Below are 17,357 nucleotides of genomic sequence, written 5' to 3'. Positions count from 1 at the left end.
GGTGAAGAAGCCGCAACAGCGCCTCTTCAATCTCAAGAGCCTGAAAAAATGTGGCTTGTCACCGAAAACTCTCACTAACTTTTACAGGTGCACAATTGAGAGCATCCTGTCAGGCTGGTATGGCAACTGCACCGCCCACTACCACAGGACTCTCCAGAGGGTGGTGCGATCTGCACAACGCATCACCGAGGGCAAACCACCTGCCCTCCAGGACACCTACAACACCCGATGTCACAGGTAGGCAAAAAAGATAATCAAGGACAATAACCACCCAAGCCACTGCCTGTTCACCCTACTTCCATCTGGGAGGCGAGGTCAGCACAGGTGCATCAGAGCTGGGACAGAGAGATTGAAAACAGCTTCTAGAGGCGGCTGCCTACCTACAGACTTGATATCATTGGCCACTTTAATAAATGGAACACTAGTCACTTTAATAATGCCACTTTAATAAATGGAACACTGGTCACTTTAATAATGCCACTTTAAGAATGTTTACATATCTCACATTACTCATCTCATATTTATATACTGTATCCTTCACTATCTTTTGCATTTTAGCCGCTCTGTCACTGCTCATCCATATATTTTATACTTATATATTCTCATCCCATTCCTTTACTAGATTGTGTGTATTAGGGTTTTGTTGTGGAATGTATTAGATATTAGGTTTTGTTGTGGAATTGTTAGTTATCGCCTGTTAGATACTGCTGCACTGTCAGATCTACAAGCATAAGCATTTAGCTACACTAGAAATAACATCTGCTAACCATGTGTATGTGACCAATAAAATTTTATTTTATTTTATTTGACGAACACTCAAGAATTTTCAGGACTTTTTGGGGAGTAAAAATTATTTCCAATTCAAAATTCTATTTTCCTTAACCCCAAACCCCAAACCCCTAAACCTAACCCTAACTCCTAACTCCTAACCTTAACCCCAAACCCCAAACCCCTAAACCTAACTCCTAACCTTAACCCCAAAACCTAACCCTAACTCCTAACCTTAACCCCAAACCCTAAAAAAGTATTGTTTTCCGGCCTTGTCAGGACTCTGAAAATTGAAAGCACGCACGCACGCACGCACGCACGCACGCACGCACGCACGCACGCACACACACACACACACACACACACACACACACACACACACACACACACACACACACACACACACACACACACACACACACACACACACAGTTTCATATAAATAGTAATTCATAATTTCATGAAACCTCTGTTTCTGTCATCATTTCAGGTTATTTATAGTCATATTGGAGCCAGTAGATATTTGATGTTCAAGGTTCTGATTTAAAAACCCATGAACGGCCTTGGCAATGATCTGTCACGTATTTCTATGGCACCCAAGTCTCAACCACAACTGCATTTTTCCAAACTCAAACACACACTTTGAGGTGGCAGGTAGTCTAGAGAGGTTAGAGCGTGGGACTTGTGACTGAAAGGTTGCTAGATCAAATCCCTGAGCTGACAAGGTAAAAATCTGTCTTTCTGCCCCTGAACAAGGCAGTTAACACACTGTTCCTAGGCTGTCATTGTAAATAAGAATTGGTTCTTAACTGATTTGCCTAGTTAAATAACGGTAAAAAAGACTACGGGTCTATTCAATCTGATCCTCATGGCGGTGTCTGAGGTGGAACTGTGTTACAGCTGTAAAATCCACAAGAGGATCCTGTCATTATACTTAACGTGGAAATTGCCATTGACTGCACATTATGAGAAATCCCATGCAGTCTTGTTTCGAAGTTTGAACACTGGAATATGAGATGTGATCTACACCTCCAGTATGATGATAGAAACCCTCATTATTATCATTTTTGTTCTATGTAGCCTACACTTTCTCCTTCTGAACATCTAACATGGCAATGATTGCAATAGCTCACAAATTTGACGGCTCCGACGCACCAAAAAATTCTCTATGCGGATGTTTGCTTTTGCTGGGAGCTTGATCTGATTGTGCTAGCCTTTGCTTTGAACCCAAGCAGAAATGTGATTATGGCAGTGACTTTTGTGGCGGGTTATTTCTCTGTTCCCGGTTAATAGCTGTGACATCTTCATAATCGTTTGGCAGGCTGTTTCAGGGGGAACCACATCCAAATGAATCTCCTTACGAATCTCCTAATACACTGAGGAAGCTGACTCAGAGATGGTGTTTTGCTGCTGGGTGGTGAGTATAGCTATTAATGTTACCAGGGATTCTTACTCATAAATAATTTGGAAAGGCAGCAGTGAAAAGCTGGAAATCATATAGCCAGGATTTGGCTCCTTTCCCTGGTAACCTATGACATTATGTTTTTGGTCAATACCGATTTGCACAGGAAAACTGAATCACCCACACAGTTCTTGGTAGTCATCCAAGGAATTGTGGTTTAATACACGCTGTATGTACAGTACAGATGGTGCTAAATTCATACATAGCCTTGGATCTCTATTTCTTGTTTGTATCAGTATTCCCTACCAGCTGCCTGTGCTGAGTAGTGTGTTTGTGCCCAGAGCTTCTGTGCAAGATGAGATTGTTCCACACCAATGTGGTGTGCCAAATGGCTGCTTATGTCTGTTACTCATGATTCGATGCACCTCTAATCCAGTTGTCAGGTAGCATGTGTAAAACTGTTTTGCAGTGCCTTGGGTGAAACCAGGCCTTGCTCAAGCAGAAACTTCATTTAAACTTTTGCAAGACACTGTAGTGTTCCTCCCCCGTGGTGTTTTACCCAATTTTGTTGCATTACAACCTGTAAAATTTAAATGCATTTCTATTTGTATTTCATGCAATGGACATACACAAAATAATGCAAATTGGTGAAGTGCAATGAAAAAAAGAACTTGTTTTAGAAAAAATAAAAAAAATAAAAAACTGAAAAGTGGTGCGTGCATATGTATTCATCCCCTTTGCTATGAAGCCCCTAAATAAGATCTGGTGCAACCAATTACCTTCAGAAGTCACATAATTAGTTAAATAAAGTCCACTTCTGTCCAATCTAAGTGTCACATGATCTCAGTATATATACACCTGTTCTGAAAGGCCCCAGAGTCTGAAAGGCCCCACTAAGCAAGGGGAACCACCAAGCAAGTGGCACCATGAAGACCAAGGAGCTCTCCAAACAGGTCAGGGACAACGTTGTGAAGAAGTACAGATCAGGGTTGAGTTATAAAAAAAACACCCAATCGAGCACCATTAAATCCATTATTAAAAAATGGAAAGAATATGGCACCACAACAAACCTGCCAAAAGTGGGCTGCCCACCAAAACTCACGGACCAGGGAAGGAGGGAATTAATCAGAGGCAACAAAGAGACCAAAGATAACCCTGAAGGAACTGCAACGCTCCACAGAGGAGATTGGAATGTCTATCCATAGGACCACTATAAGCCGTACATTCCACAGAGCTGGCCTTTACGGAAGAGTGGTCAGAAGAACGCCATTGCTTAAAGAAAAAAATAAGCAAACACTTTTGGTGTTCGCCAAAAGGCATGTACGAGACTCCCCAAACATATGGAAGAAGGTACTCTGGTCAGATGAGACTAGCATTTAGCTTTTTAGCCATCAAGGAAAATGCTATGTGTGGCTCAAACTCAACACCTCTGATCACCCCGAGAATACCATCCCTGTGGGGATGTTTTTCATCGGCAGGGACTGGGAAATTGGTCCGAATTGAAGGAATGATGGATGGCGCTAAATACAGGGCACTTCTTGAGGGAAACCTATTTCAGTCTTCCAGAGATTTGAGACTGGGATGGAGGTTCACCTTCCAGCAGGACAATGACCCTAAGCCTACTGCTAAAGCAACACTTAAAGATTGCTGTACACCAGCAGAACCCATCCAACTTGAAGGAGCTGGAGCAGTCTTGCTTTGAAGAATGGATAAAAATCCAAGTGGCTAAATGTGCCAAGCTTATAGAGACATACCCCAAGAGACTTGCAGCTGTAATTGCTGCATAAGGTGGTTCTACAAAGTATTGGCTTTCTGAATAGTTATGCACGCTCAAGTTCAGTTTTTTTGTCTTATTTCTTGTTTGTTTCACAATGAAAAAAACATGTTGCATCTTCAAAGTGGTAGGCATGTTGTGTAAATCAAATGATACAACCCCCCACAAAAAAACAAACATTTTAAATCCAGGTTGTAAGGCAACAAAATATGTAAAATGTCAAGGGAGTGAATAGTTTCACAAGCCACTGTAGCTCTCTCTCTCTGTGAGGGGAATAACTCCTAACCACACATACTTACAGCGGACTAAATTAACACACTAACAAACGCACACACGTGTGCACAGACAGGCGGACACAGATACCCACATTAACATGCACACAAGCATGCAAACACACACACATGGTTCTCTAACAGAAACATACTCTAATGTGCTTTTGGCCATATTAGGTTTATTCCCATGAGAACACACAGAAAACAGATGACATTCCAGCTATGGGAGCAGTTTTTTTCTCTAATGATAAATGATCTTTATGTAAATGGCATAAATATGATGCTACAATTTCACAGTGAAATAAAATACATTGTTGGAACAAGTGTCCAGAAAAATGCAAATAAATGTTATAGAAGGGGGGAGAAGGGTTAACGTTGAAGAGATTTGTCATCTTAGCTATCATCAATGTATTGGTTGTCAATATCTGTAAAAAAAATGTTTGCATGCCTAGAAAATACCCTGTATTATTAGCAGTGTATTAAACTTGCTATGTCGAGGGGACAGTTCATTATCATGCAAGCTCTGTCACACACATCCTCAAAATACAACTGTAAAAAAATGTGACACACGGTACAAGTGACAGGGTCATACACTCTCTCAAGCAGAGACAACAGGAGCTAGCTGGGTCCAGACCAGGACTATGGGTATGATAGAACTGAATCTGGACATCTGCAAAAGTTGTGTACTCGAATAATAGTTTGATTGTTTTGGGATATAAAGAGAAATAACCAAAGGTTAAAGAAGAGGAATAGCACTAATAGCTTGTATTATGTCACAGTGCAGGGAAGAAACACTCATGAGCGTAGACATCATTATAAACCTGCTTGTATCATCAGAAGCCTATACATAACACCATGCACTAAAATATGCACCAGGAGGGGGGACAGGGATGGAGGAAAGGGGGGCATATCAGGGTCACAGGACTTGTGCTTATGTATCATGAGTATCAAAATGAGGTACTGCCCATTCCTCTGGTTCCAATACTGAGAAACTCTCTGGGCCCTGTGTTTTGCTCTAATATATTCCTCACACGTAATGTGATTAAGCATGACAGTGGAAACGCAAGGGTGATTGGACAAAATGCGAAACAGAGATGATCGTACCCAATACAAAGAGAGAGCTTGATCTATAGCTACGAGCTGAACTGAGCTGAGCTCCACTTCCTGCCTACAGGAATGAAGGAGGGTTAAAGCGCGGCTGTGTACATATTGCCTTCAATTAAGAGTTTCCGTAGTGGAGTAATAACAAAGCGTGATTCTATTGAAGATAATGATCTGGTCGGCACATATTCTGTCATTGTGTTAGGAGCAGCAGGGAGCAACATGGGGAGATATTAGCCAAGAGATGGAATCAATACTCGATCAGCAGAATCAACAACCTCTAAAATTAGGTTATTGGATCATTTGGAAGATGTGATATTCATTCATCGTGGCTACCTGTTCCACACCAGGTTACAGTATATCACTTGAGCTATTACTAGTGTAATGGAAATATATGTGGTCGCCTCAAATATATAAAGACAATACGACCAATCTGGAGTAAGTATGTGTGTGTGTGTCTGTGTGTATTTGTGTCTACAAAACAAATATATACTATATATACTATAGACACTAGAGAAGTATTGCATGGGGCGGGGGATCTTTGATCTCCAAGCAATGCAATGGATCAAGCTGGCCATTGACTAAACTAAGCATAGTCTTTAGTAACTTTGTCTCTAGTTTGGCTTATCTGAAGTAGTCAGTCCAGTCCGGGCTGGTCTTTCAGAGCTGCAGCTGAGCCGTTGATCTCCCCCTTCTCCCCCTCCTCCCCCTTGTCCACCTCTTTGGAGAGAGGGTTGTGGGTGTATATGGGCTCCAGGGTGTAGGGTTTGGGGAGCTCGGGCGTCAGCAGAGAGAGCGTGGGGAGCAGCTGGCCCTCTCGTAGCGTAGCGGCTAGCTCTTTAGCGCTGCACGACGGTGTGTTGGTCTCGTAGATGTCGTGGAAGCTGTTGTAGTCCACCTCGTAGAAGCCCTTCTCCAGGGACAGGACTGGGGTGAAACGCCAGCCCCACAACACCTCTTTGTCCAGATAAGAGCTCCGTGCCTGGCAGGTCATCCCTGTTAACACACAGGCACGCACACACACGCACACACACACACACACACACACACACACACACACACACACACACACACACACACACACACACACACACACACACACACACACACACACACACACACACACACACACACACACACACACACACACACACACACACACACACACACACACACACACAGAGAGAGAAAATGAGAGCCAGAAGGAGGGAGGAATAGTAAATTATTCACAAAGAAGGCTCAACTTCAGAGTCAATAACGGTCTGAGGTCAGAGAGGATCAGTGACAATAAGGTTCGAGGAGCATCAGTAGTGAGAGGTCCAAGAAGATGTACTCCATCTGGGATTCTCTGTGTGTCTACACCAATGTCCATGCCTCTGGATCCTCTGTCTCATAACCTGAATCCAAAGTGTGCTCTACAAAGTATTATAAATTAGATGTCACTAACCATACAGCCCTCGCTGTAGTGTCCAACATAATACATGGGGAATATCTATCCACATTGAGTATTCAATTTCAGTTCACATTTATTTTTTTGTAGATTGTTCATTGTTCATCTTTATTAAAGATGTTTACAAGTAACCACGCTGAGTTTTGGTCCGCCTCTCTTTCCCCTGAAGAAAACTGTTACAAATGCAGGAACTGACGTTTAGGGTCAAAGGTCATGTCAGAGGTCAGGGTCAATATGAATAAAAAAATTACCTGTTCGTAAGACAACAAATAACCACATTTACAGTGATCTACCTACAACTCATTTGGCTTGACAATAAAAACCCTTTAAAGCCATTCTTCTCAGTTCCGGTCAATTAGTTGCTCTTTTGCTTGCTAGAGCAGAATACTGGAGGGTCCTCATTGTAATTGACAGCACCCAGCATCCTTGATACATAATCAATTGATCTGCGAAGCCAACTGCTCCTTTTGGTAACTAGCATAGGATTTTTTTTTATTGGTGAATCACTGAATAAACATCCTTTGGTTTGTTGGCGGAAAACAAAGACCCACCTATCTGCTGTGATCTACAGCTAAATAACAGCATCTACAGCAGCCTGCTACTCTCCTGCTGTGATTACATCAGGGCATAGTAAATCCATTACTCTGGGTGGGAAGAAGACACAAACACTATCTATTATATGGGAAGAGAGAGAAAGATGTGGTATGATCCTTTTGACTCAGCCTGGTCTCATAGACTAGGCGTAACATAGTAAACATAAACCGGGATACCAAATGAGTACAAATCTGGGACACCAAATTAGTATGATATGTTACGTTTGTTATGGTTCCATAAGACAGATGGCTACTTAAGACAAAAATAAAAGCAGGGTGGTTGGTCGGGGGGGAATTGGTGGGCGTACTACATGAATGTCTAGCAACTCAAATGTTGCTTACGTTAGCCACCTAGCCACCTAGCTAGAATTCTTAACATAACGTACGTTTTGCAAAATCGTAACATATTGCATGTTTAGTAAATTCGTAACATATTATACGTTTAGTAAATTCATAACATATTATATGTTTAGTAAATTCGTAAGATATAATACGAATTGTGAAATATCATATGAAATGGGTGATGGACAGCCACAAATTAATACATACCATCCAAAATTAACATATCATACTAAATGGATATCTCGGATTTACTGACAGAATAATATGAAATATTCTGAGACGTGGTTGGTTGACTGCAACCAGTGTTTGTTCATGTTTCAAATTAAGCAATAAATCCACTTTATAATGTACAATATATGTTTTCTATACAATACCAACATCTAGGTTAACATATGCATTACATGTGGGCTCAGTGTGCATTATACAAATTTATTCAGGCTACAGTATATGTGGTTATATTATCATATAAATGTTACATTTTGTTACATAATACAAAACAGGATTCTATATTTAACACATTCATGAATCAGTTAGTCATTCTGTTTTATGTTTGACACGCTCTTCTTTGAAATCACACAGTGAGCAAGAGGGATATTGGAGAAGAATGTTCAGTAAACAGACAAAATGTATTTATCTCTCTCCCTACCATCCTTCCCTATCATTATACATAGGACTAAGTTTATTCTCTCATTTAAAGGGAAGCATACCCAAGGACATCTTTATATAGATTTCAGCGTTTACACAACAACAAAAATGTCAGTAAATGGAATAAAACAGGAATATTTGGTCTATAAATAAGGTGAAACTGTCTCATCCCCCAACTCTTCCGAGAACATTAAAAACAACAGCAGTGCATATAGGCAACAAGAAACACTGCAGGAAGTTATTTTATGACTCGGGCCTTTGGGCGTAGTAACTCCAAAAGCTACTAATACACAAAAAGAAAACCAGTGCTTATACAGTGGCTTGCAAAAGTATTTACCCCCCATGGCAACCTGGAATTAGGCAAAACTGTTCCAGCTCCTTCAAGTTGGATGGGTTCGGCTGGTGTAAGCAATCTTTAAGTCGATACCACAGATTCTCAATTGGATGGGCTTTGACTAGGCTTTTCCAAGACATTTAAATGTTTCCCCTTAAACCACTCAAGTGTTGCTTTAGCAGTATGCTTAGGGTCATTGTCCTGCTGGAAGGTGAACCTCCATCCCAGTCTCAAAACTGAAACAGGTTTCCCTCAAGAAGTGCCCTGTATTTAGCGCCATCAATCATTCCTTCAATTCTGACCAGTTTCCCAGTCCCTGCCGATGAAAAACATCCCCACAGCATGATGCTGCCACCACCATGCTTCACTGTGGGGAGAGTATTCTCCGGGTGATGAGAGGTGTTGGGTTTGCAGCAGACATAGAGTTTTCCTTGATGGCCAAAAATCTCAATTTTAGTCTCATCTGACCAGAGTATCTTCTTCCATATGTTTGGGGAGTCTCGCACATGCCTTTTGGCAAACACCAAACGTGTTTGCTTATTTTTTTCTTTAAGCAATTACTTTTTTTCCGGACACTCTTCCGTAAAGCCCAGCTCTGTGGAGTGTACGGCTTAAAGTGGTCCCATGAACAGATACACAAATCTCCGCTGTGGAGCATTGCAGCGCGTTCAGGGTTATCTTTGGTCTCTTTGTTGCCTCTCTGATTAATTCCCTCCTTGCCTGAATTTTGGTGGGCGGCCCTCTCTTGGCAGGTTTGTTCTGGTGCTATATTCTTTCCACTTTTTAATAATGGATTTAATGGTGCTCGATGGGGTGTTTTTTTATAACCCAACCCTGATCTGTACTTCTCCACATCTTTGTCCTTGACCTGTTTGGAGAGCTCATTGGTCTTCATGGTGCCACTTGCTTGGTTGTACCCCTTGCTTAGTGGTGTTGCAGAATCTGGGGCCTTTCAGAACAGGTGTATATATACTGAGATCATGTGACAGATCATGTGACACTTAGATTGCACACAGGTGGACTTTATTTAACCAATTATGTGTCTTCTGAATGTAATTGGTTGCACCAGATCTTATTTAGGGTTTTCGTAGCAAAGGGGGTGAATACATATGCACGCACCACTTTTCAGTTTTTAATTTTTTTGCATTTTTTGAAAGAAGTTGTTTTATAAATTTCACTTCACCAACTTGCATTATTTTGTGTATGTCCATTACATGAAATCCAAATAAAAATCCATTTAAATTACAGGTTGTAATGCAACAAAATAGGAAAAACACCAAGGGGGAAGAACACTTTTGCAAGGCTCTGTCACATGTTGTTCACCACAATTTCTCTACAGCTCTTCTCAAAGTTGGGATTGGAATAATCCATGGTCTTTTATAACACTACGCCACGGTGGTCTCTACCCACCCCTCCATCCCCATCCACAGTCACTTCTCAGGGCCGTCAAACTTGACGAGGCATGTGTGGGAGAGAGATGTCACCTCTCTGCAGCATTCATTTAGCATCCAGCAGCAGCATAACAGAGCCTATTCACTCACATACGGGACCTGGATCCCTCTTAATCCTGAGAGTCAAAAAAAAACGGAACGTGTTTCTGGCCCCTTAAGAACACCAGCCAGCACCTCAACATCAGGGTTTCGCTGGCTATTTCTATCTAGAGAGCTGTGTGTGTGCTGCCTGACAGTGAGTTCAACTGACACAATGGAACGCTCGTACACATGCCCGCACACACACCACTAGGTAACACAGTTTCTCTGGACCCCCGCAAAGTCTAGTAATGCCAAAGAATACAGTCAGTCCATCCTCAAAACCCTAGCTTAGAAGGGGTTGTTTCATTATGCAGTGTACTATCTATATCTATATATCGTAATTAGTTGCTACTTATAAACTTTTTTTTTTTTAATTACACATCAATTAGCCGAACAGTGTGGAAAAAAGTAGTTGGCTTGAGGATAAATTTAGCCACTATTTACTGTTGAACTCTGTGAGTTTCTCTGGCTTATAGCCTACACCAGTGGTTCCCAAACTTTTTATAATCCCGTACCCCTTCAAACATTCAACCTCCAGCTGCGTACCCCCTCTAGCACCAGGGTCAGCACACTCTCAAATGTTGTTTTTTGCCATCATTGTAAGCCCGCCACACACATAATTTACGCTACATTTATTAAACATAAGAATGAGTGTGAGTTTTTGTCACAACCCGGCTCATGGGAAGTGACAAAGAGCTCTTATAGGACCAGGGAACAAATAATAATATAATAATAATCAATAATTTTGCAGTTTTCAGCTGTGCTAACATAACTGCAAAAGGGTTTTCTAATGATCAATTAGCCTTTTAAAGGGATAAACTTGGATTAGCTAACACAACGTGCCATTGGAACACAGGAGTGACGGTTGCTGATGATGGGCCTCTGTATTCCTATGTAGATATTCCATTAAAAATCAGCCATTTCCAGCTACAATAGTCATTTACATTAACAATGAAACAATTACCATTCCACTATGTCTCCCTGTCATGGCTTTTGCGCCATCAGTACAGATACCAACACATCTTGACCACCAAAGTCCATTTGATGTCACAAAGCAGTTCAGTACTTTAAAATGATCCTCTCCTGTTGTCCTGGTTTCCAGTGGTTTGCAGAAGAGGATGTCTTCCTTATTTGACCCCCCATGAACGTAAAGGACAAATACCAGGAGCTGTGCCAGGCCCGCCAGGTCTGTGGACTCATCCAGATGTAACGCATATAATTCACTGGCTTGTATGCGTAGCAGTAATTGTTTCAAAACATCTCCTGCCATGTCACTGATGCATTGTGAAACAATGTTGTTTAATTAAGTCATTGTCTGTATAATTTTATGGGACTTTTCCCCCAGCATTGTCCCAGCCATATCCGCGCCAGCAGGAAGAATTAAGTTCTCCACAATAGTATGGGGTTGCCTGTCCTAGCCACTCGGTAGCTCACCATATAAGACACTTCTAGTCCCTTCTTATTAATGCAATCTGCTGCTTTTATACATGTCTTACTAATCAAAACTCATTTGAATTCTCACCCAAAAATCTCCTGTGGCTTATTTTCAAATTGGCATGTTTTGTTTCTGAATGTCTGCGCAATGGTGAAGGTTTCATTGATATGTGAGATAGTAATAATAATAATAATTTTGCACATATAACACACTGGGGTTGAGGAATGGCACTACTCCCAATATAAGTGAACCCCAAATCAATGTAGTTCTCATCATATTTGCGCCTCTTCGATGGTCCAACATCCCTGTCTGTTGGTCGGTGCTTTCCCGGATAAGGGCGCAGTAGCTCTTCGGCTGCATCAGATTCACAAATGTCAGTGTCCATACTTGCTGGGCTAACAACAAATGTAGAGTTACTGATGCTAGCATTGGATGTGCTCTTGGAAGTAGTACATCTTGTGTCATCGACAGGTGCAGGTGTAGTATTACCAGTAGTAGCAATACTACCAGTAGAGCTGGTATGTGTCTCTACGGACGCGGGCCTTACTTTTTTTGAACAATTAATACATTTTTGAGCAAACGAAATAAGCAGCAGCTACGTTTGGCCGCATACGGACCGTTAGTGGAATTCCCGCGAGGGAGTAATGGTTAATGTGATTGGATGTTAATTATTTGACTAGGTTACCTGTATTTGACATTGTGTTGTTATCTCGCAGAACACTAGATGGTTGATTTTGTGGGGGGCAGGGAAACGAGGCTAGTCAGGCGAGAAATAAACCTCACCCAAATGTAGAGCCCCATTGGAAAATATAAATGGACTGTTTGAAAATGTGAAGATTAAAAATAAAATAAACATTCATCACATTTTTATTTGGCGTACCCCCGACGGCACTGGGGTACCCATACCCCAGTTTGTGAATACCTAGCCTACACAAATGGACTGCAATATTCATGTCACGGTTTTCTAATGGTGAAGGAGAGTCGGACCAAACTGCAGCTCGTAAATTGTGATCCATGTTTATTTACACAACGTAACACGAATCCAAAACACAAACTCTACAAAACAATAAACGTAGTGAAAACCGAAACAGCCTTAACTGGTGCAAACTAACACAGACTAAGGACATCAAGACACTCAGGACAATCACCCACAATACAACCAAAGAATATGGCTGCATAAATATGGCTCCCAATCAGAGACAACGATAAACACCTGCCTCTGATTGAGAACCACTTCAGACATGTCACACCCTGGCCTGACCAAATACATAAAGAAAAACACAAAATACTTCGACCAGGGCGTGACAGAACCCCCCCCCCCCTAAGGTGCGGACTCCCGAACGCACCTCAAATCAATAGGGAGGGTCCGGGTGGGCGTATGTCCATGGTGGCGGCTCCGGCGGGGGACGTGGACCCCACTTCACAATTGTCTTGGTCCCCTCTCCTCGCGTCCCTGGATAGACCACCCTCGCCGCCGACCATGGCCTAGTAGTCCTCACCCAGAACCCCACTGGACTGAGGAGCAGATCGGGACTGAAGGACAGCTCGGGACTGAGGCAGCTCGGGACTGAGGGGAAGCTCGGGAGTGAGAGAAAGCTCGGGAGTGAGAGAAAGCTCGGGAGTGAGAGAAAGCTCGGGAGTGAGAGAAAGCTCGGGAGTGAGAGAAAGCTCGGGAGTGAGAGAAAGCTCGGGAGTGAGAGAAAGCTCGGAGTGAGAGAAAGCTCAGGCAGGTTGATGGATCTACCAGATCCTGTCTTGCTGGTGGTTCCGGCAGATCCTGGCTGACTGGCGGATCCTGGCTGACTAGCAGACCTGGCAGATCCTGGCTGACTGGCGGATCCTGGCCGACTGGCGGATCCTGGCCGACGGGCACTTCTGGCAGATCCTGGCCGACTGGCGGATCCTGGCCGACTGGCGGATCCTGGCCGACTGGCGGATCCTGGCCGACTGGCACTTCTGGCACTTCTGGCAGATCCTGGCTGACGGGCTCTGGCGCCTCTAGGCTAAGGGGCTCTGGCGCCGGACAGGCGGGAGACTCCGGCAGCGCAGGAGAGGAGAAAGGCTCCGACAGCGCAGGAGAGGCGCACTGTAGGCCTGATGCGTGGTGCTGGCACTGGTGGTACTGGGCCGAGGACACGCACAGGAAGCCTGGTGCGGAGAGCTGCTACCGGAGGGCAGGGGTGTGGAGGTGGTACTGGATAGACCGGACCATGCAGGCGCACTGGAGCTCTTGAGCACCGAGCCTGCCCAACCTTACCTGGTTGAATAATCTCGGTCGCCCTGCCAGTGCGGCGAGGTGGAATAGCCCGTACTGGGCTATGTAGGCGAACCGGAGACACCGAGCGCAAGGCTGGTGCCATGTAAGCCGGCCCAAGGAGACGCACTGGGGACCAGATGCATAGAGCCGGCTTCATGGCATTTGGCTCGACGCTCAATCTAGCCCGGCCGATACGCGAGCTGGAATATACCACACCGGGCTATGCACCCGCATTGGGGACACCGTGCGCACCACTGCATAACGGGTCTCTCTAGCCCCTCGGTAAGCACAGGGAGTTTGCGCAGGTCTCCTACCTGGCGTTGCCATACTTCCTGTAAGCCCCCCCCCCCCCAAGACATTTTTGGGGCTGATTCCCGGGCTTCCGTCCGCGCCATCATGCTTGCTTCGCCAACCTCATTCTCCTGTAACCTCTCCTGTAACCTGCACTGCTCCATCGAATCCCAGGCGGGCTCCGGCACTCTCCCTGGGTCGACCGCCCACATGTCTATCTCCTCCCAAGAAGTATAGTCCATACTGTACTCCTCTTTGGGCTGCTCCTGTTTCCTCTTCTACTGCTGCACCTTTGGGCGGCTACACTCCCCTGGTTTAGCCCAGGGTCCTCTCCCGTCAAGGATTTCCTCCCATGTCCAGAAATCCTTAATACGCAGCTCCTCTTTGGGCTGCTCCTGCCTGTTGACACGCTGCTTGGTCCGTTTAAGGTGGGTGATTCTGTCACGGTTTTCTAATGGTGAAGGAGAGTCGTACCAAACTGCAGCGTGTATATTGTGATCCATGTTTATTTACACAACGTAACACGAATCCAAAACACAAACTACAAAACAATAAACGTAGTGAAAACCGAAACAGCCTTAAGTGGTGCAAACTAACACAGACTAAGGACATCAAGACACTCAGGACAATCACCCACAATACAACCAAAGAATATGGCTGCATAAATATGGCTCCCAATCAGAGACAACGATAAACACCTGCCTCTGATTGAGAACCACTTCAGACAGCCATAGACTCTCCTAGAACACCCCACTAAGCTACAATCCCACTAAGCTACACACCACATACAAAACCCCATGTCACACCCTGGCCTGACCAAATACATAAAGAAAAACACAAAATACTTCGACCAGGGCGTGACAATTCAAGGCAAATTAAATTAAATTAAATCCCACTTGAGAGACTCCCTTGGTCTCCCGATGTCCTGCTTTTTTTGTGTGAAAATGTTTTGAAATCACAAACCGCTTTTTTGTGTTCAAGTCCTAAAGAACTGTTATCTGCTAAATATGATAATCTGTTTTCATCTGCTAATTTATCAGCTGTCAAGTCCAGACAACCTGTCCCAGGAGCTTCCTATACAGTTAATCTCTTTCCGGAACATATTGAGACCAGCAATTAAGGCAAATGTGAGGCTCAATTAAAGATGTTGTAGAACTGCTGTATTTGAAGCTCTCTTCTGCCCAGTTTCCCTGATGTTGCTACGGCAGTCAAGCTGTTTTTATCATCCCTGCAACTTCTGTGGAGAGATTGTTATCTAAACTAAAACTTGTAAAGAACTACCTAAGAATCATTAGGCTCTTGGTCTGATATGCACTTTTGAACACCTGAGTAAGCTCCACTCATTGCACTGGAGCTGTCCTAGCCTTAGCCAATGGCATTTGTTCACCGACAGAGCTTGCTGGGGTGTCCGGAACACCAGTGACGCGCGTGCACACACACACACACACACACACACACACACACACACACACACACACACACACACACACACACACACACACACACACACACACACACACACACACACACACACACACACACACACACACACACACACACACACAGGATGACAGCTGGTAACACAATGCAGACTGTATGGGGACACAGAACACCTTGTTTTCTCTTGTGCATTGCAATACTTGCTGACGTGTGTTTTCTGTTCAGTTATTAGCTTAGTTTGGCTTGAATGTTAAATGTAGAGGGTCTCATAAGATGTTCATTTGTGATATTGCATTTGAAGCAGGTTCTAATAAATAGTGTATGGACATTTTAATAATACATGTGCTTTGAGAATGATAATCAGAGTATCGTACAAGACGATTTGATGTATTCACTTTACATCTGTTACTGTTGCAATGACAAAGATATTGACATAATATTATTTGATATTTCTTCACGGTACCCAAACCAAAATGAATGATGTTGACCAGATTTAATGCGTCACCCAGTTATTTATAGAGCCATGCTATCGTGTAATGCTCTGTCACCAGAGGTTACTCAGGCAAAAAGCAAGCTTAGCTTAAAAAAAAACGGATTAAAAAGACATCTTGTATCACAGATCCTCTCCTCTTTCTAAAGATTTAATTTAACTGCACTGCATATAGGAATATTAATATGTGTATATATGAATAGTGTCTAAATAGTATTTTGGTTTTCTCTTGGTTTCTTATAAATAACTGGGTGACGCATTAAATCTGGTCAAAATCATTTTAGAAAGGGTAGTTGCTGCATGTGCAGTAGTCCCAGTCGGTATTAGATAGAACGTCGTGGACCCGTTCGCCTGTGGGGAAAACAACCTGTGGTTACCTAGGTTACCCAATTGCCTCACAGCTAAAACATTCGATTTTTCAAACACAATTTTCTTGTTGTCTGCTTGTTTTAGAATATTATAAAACTCCATTAAAGAAAAGTAAAACAGGTCTAAATATTACTTTTCAGGGTTGCCTGCTCTCAAGTGTTCTCTGGACTTAGAAAAACCTAATATTATAGAGCTTCTCTCATGTCCCTTTCCATGACGGCGCTAGCAGCCACGTGGGTGAGTGCTAGTTAGCTACCGACTGGAACAATAAGCTAGCCAAAACCAACAACTCAAACAAACAGACTATTCCGCTACAAGTAGCAAGTGGAGTTACAAACGGACTATTCTAAACAATTTCCCACCAATATGCTAGGGTTGCTAATGCTACTTCCTGACATTGCGTACAGTATTCAGGGCAATCAACAGACTGCTGCAACCTGATTGGCTGAGCCACTCCAGTATGGTGGTGGAAAAAGTTGATACATGAAGAAAGTATGCATATTTTCTCCGTTTCTTTTTCACCTTCTCGCCATTAAATCGAGTTAAGGAGGAAATTGACGTATTTGCTGCCTGAATGGAGAATGTTTTATGTACGAACCGGTCCACGGGGATACGAGTGTATAGCAGGCTGCATACATTCCCTTTGGACTGTAAGATGAAGCGGCTCAATATCGCCATCTGCCTGCCTTTGGGCTAGGCCTTCATCAAGGAGCACAAAGAAATAATTGCATCATTGTATCTTTGTACTCCCTGATGAAGGCCATGCTGCCGAAATGCGTCACTTAAATTAGATTTTCATTATTTGTTCCATTGAACATGCCATACAAGTAAAGGCATTGTAATTACATGAAGAGTGCCTTGT

The 17,357-nt window shown here is 43.3% G+C and overlaps 1 protein-coding gene across 1 annotated transcript in view; it reads right to left on the bottom strand.

Annotated features, from left to right (window-relative positions):
* Positions 1-4,375: 4,375 nt before the first annotated feature.
* Positions 4,376-17,357, bottom strand: part of kcnj5 (potassium inwardly rectifying channel subfamily J member 5) — a 37,007-nt gene continuing 24,025 nt past the window's right edge. Inside the window, exon 4 of the mRNA XM_035792391.2 lies at positions 4,376-6,313. Within this exon, the coding sequence (XP_035648284.1) occupies positions 5,955-6,313 (359 nt within the window). The 3' untranslated portion in view covers positions 4,376-5,954. The remainder of the gene's footprint in view (positions 6,314-17,357) is intronic.

Source organism: Oncorhynchus keta, chromosome 18 (assembly GCF_023373465.1).
Source record: "Oncorhynchus keta strain PuntledgeMale-10-30-2019 chromosome 18, Oket_V2, whole genome shotgun sequence".
NCBI lineage: Eukaryota > Metazoa > Chordata > Actinopteri > Salmoniformes > Salmonidae > Oncorhynchus > Oncorhynchus keta.
The sequence above is the reverse complement of the archived record's forward strand: the minus strand, read 5'-3'. Positions and strand labels throughout refer to the sequence as shown.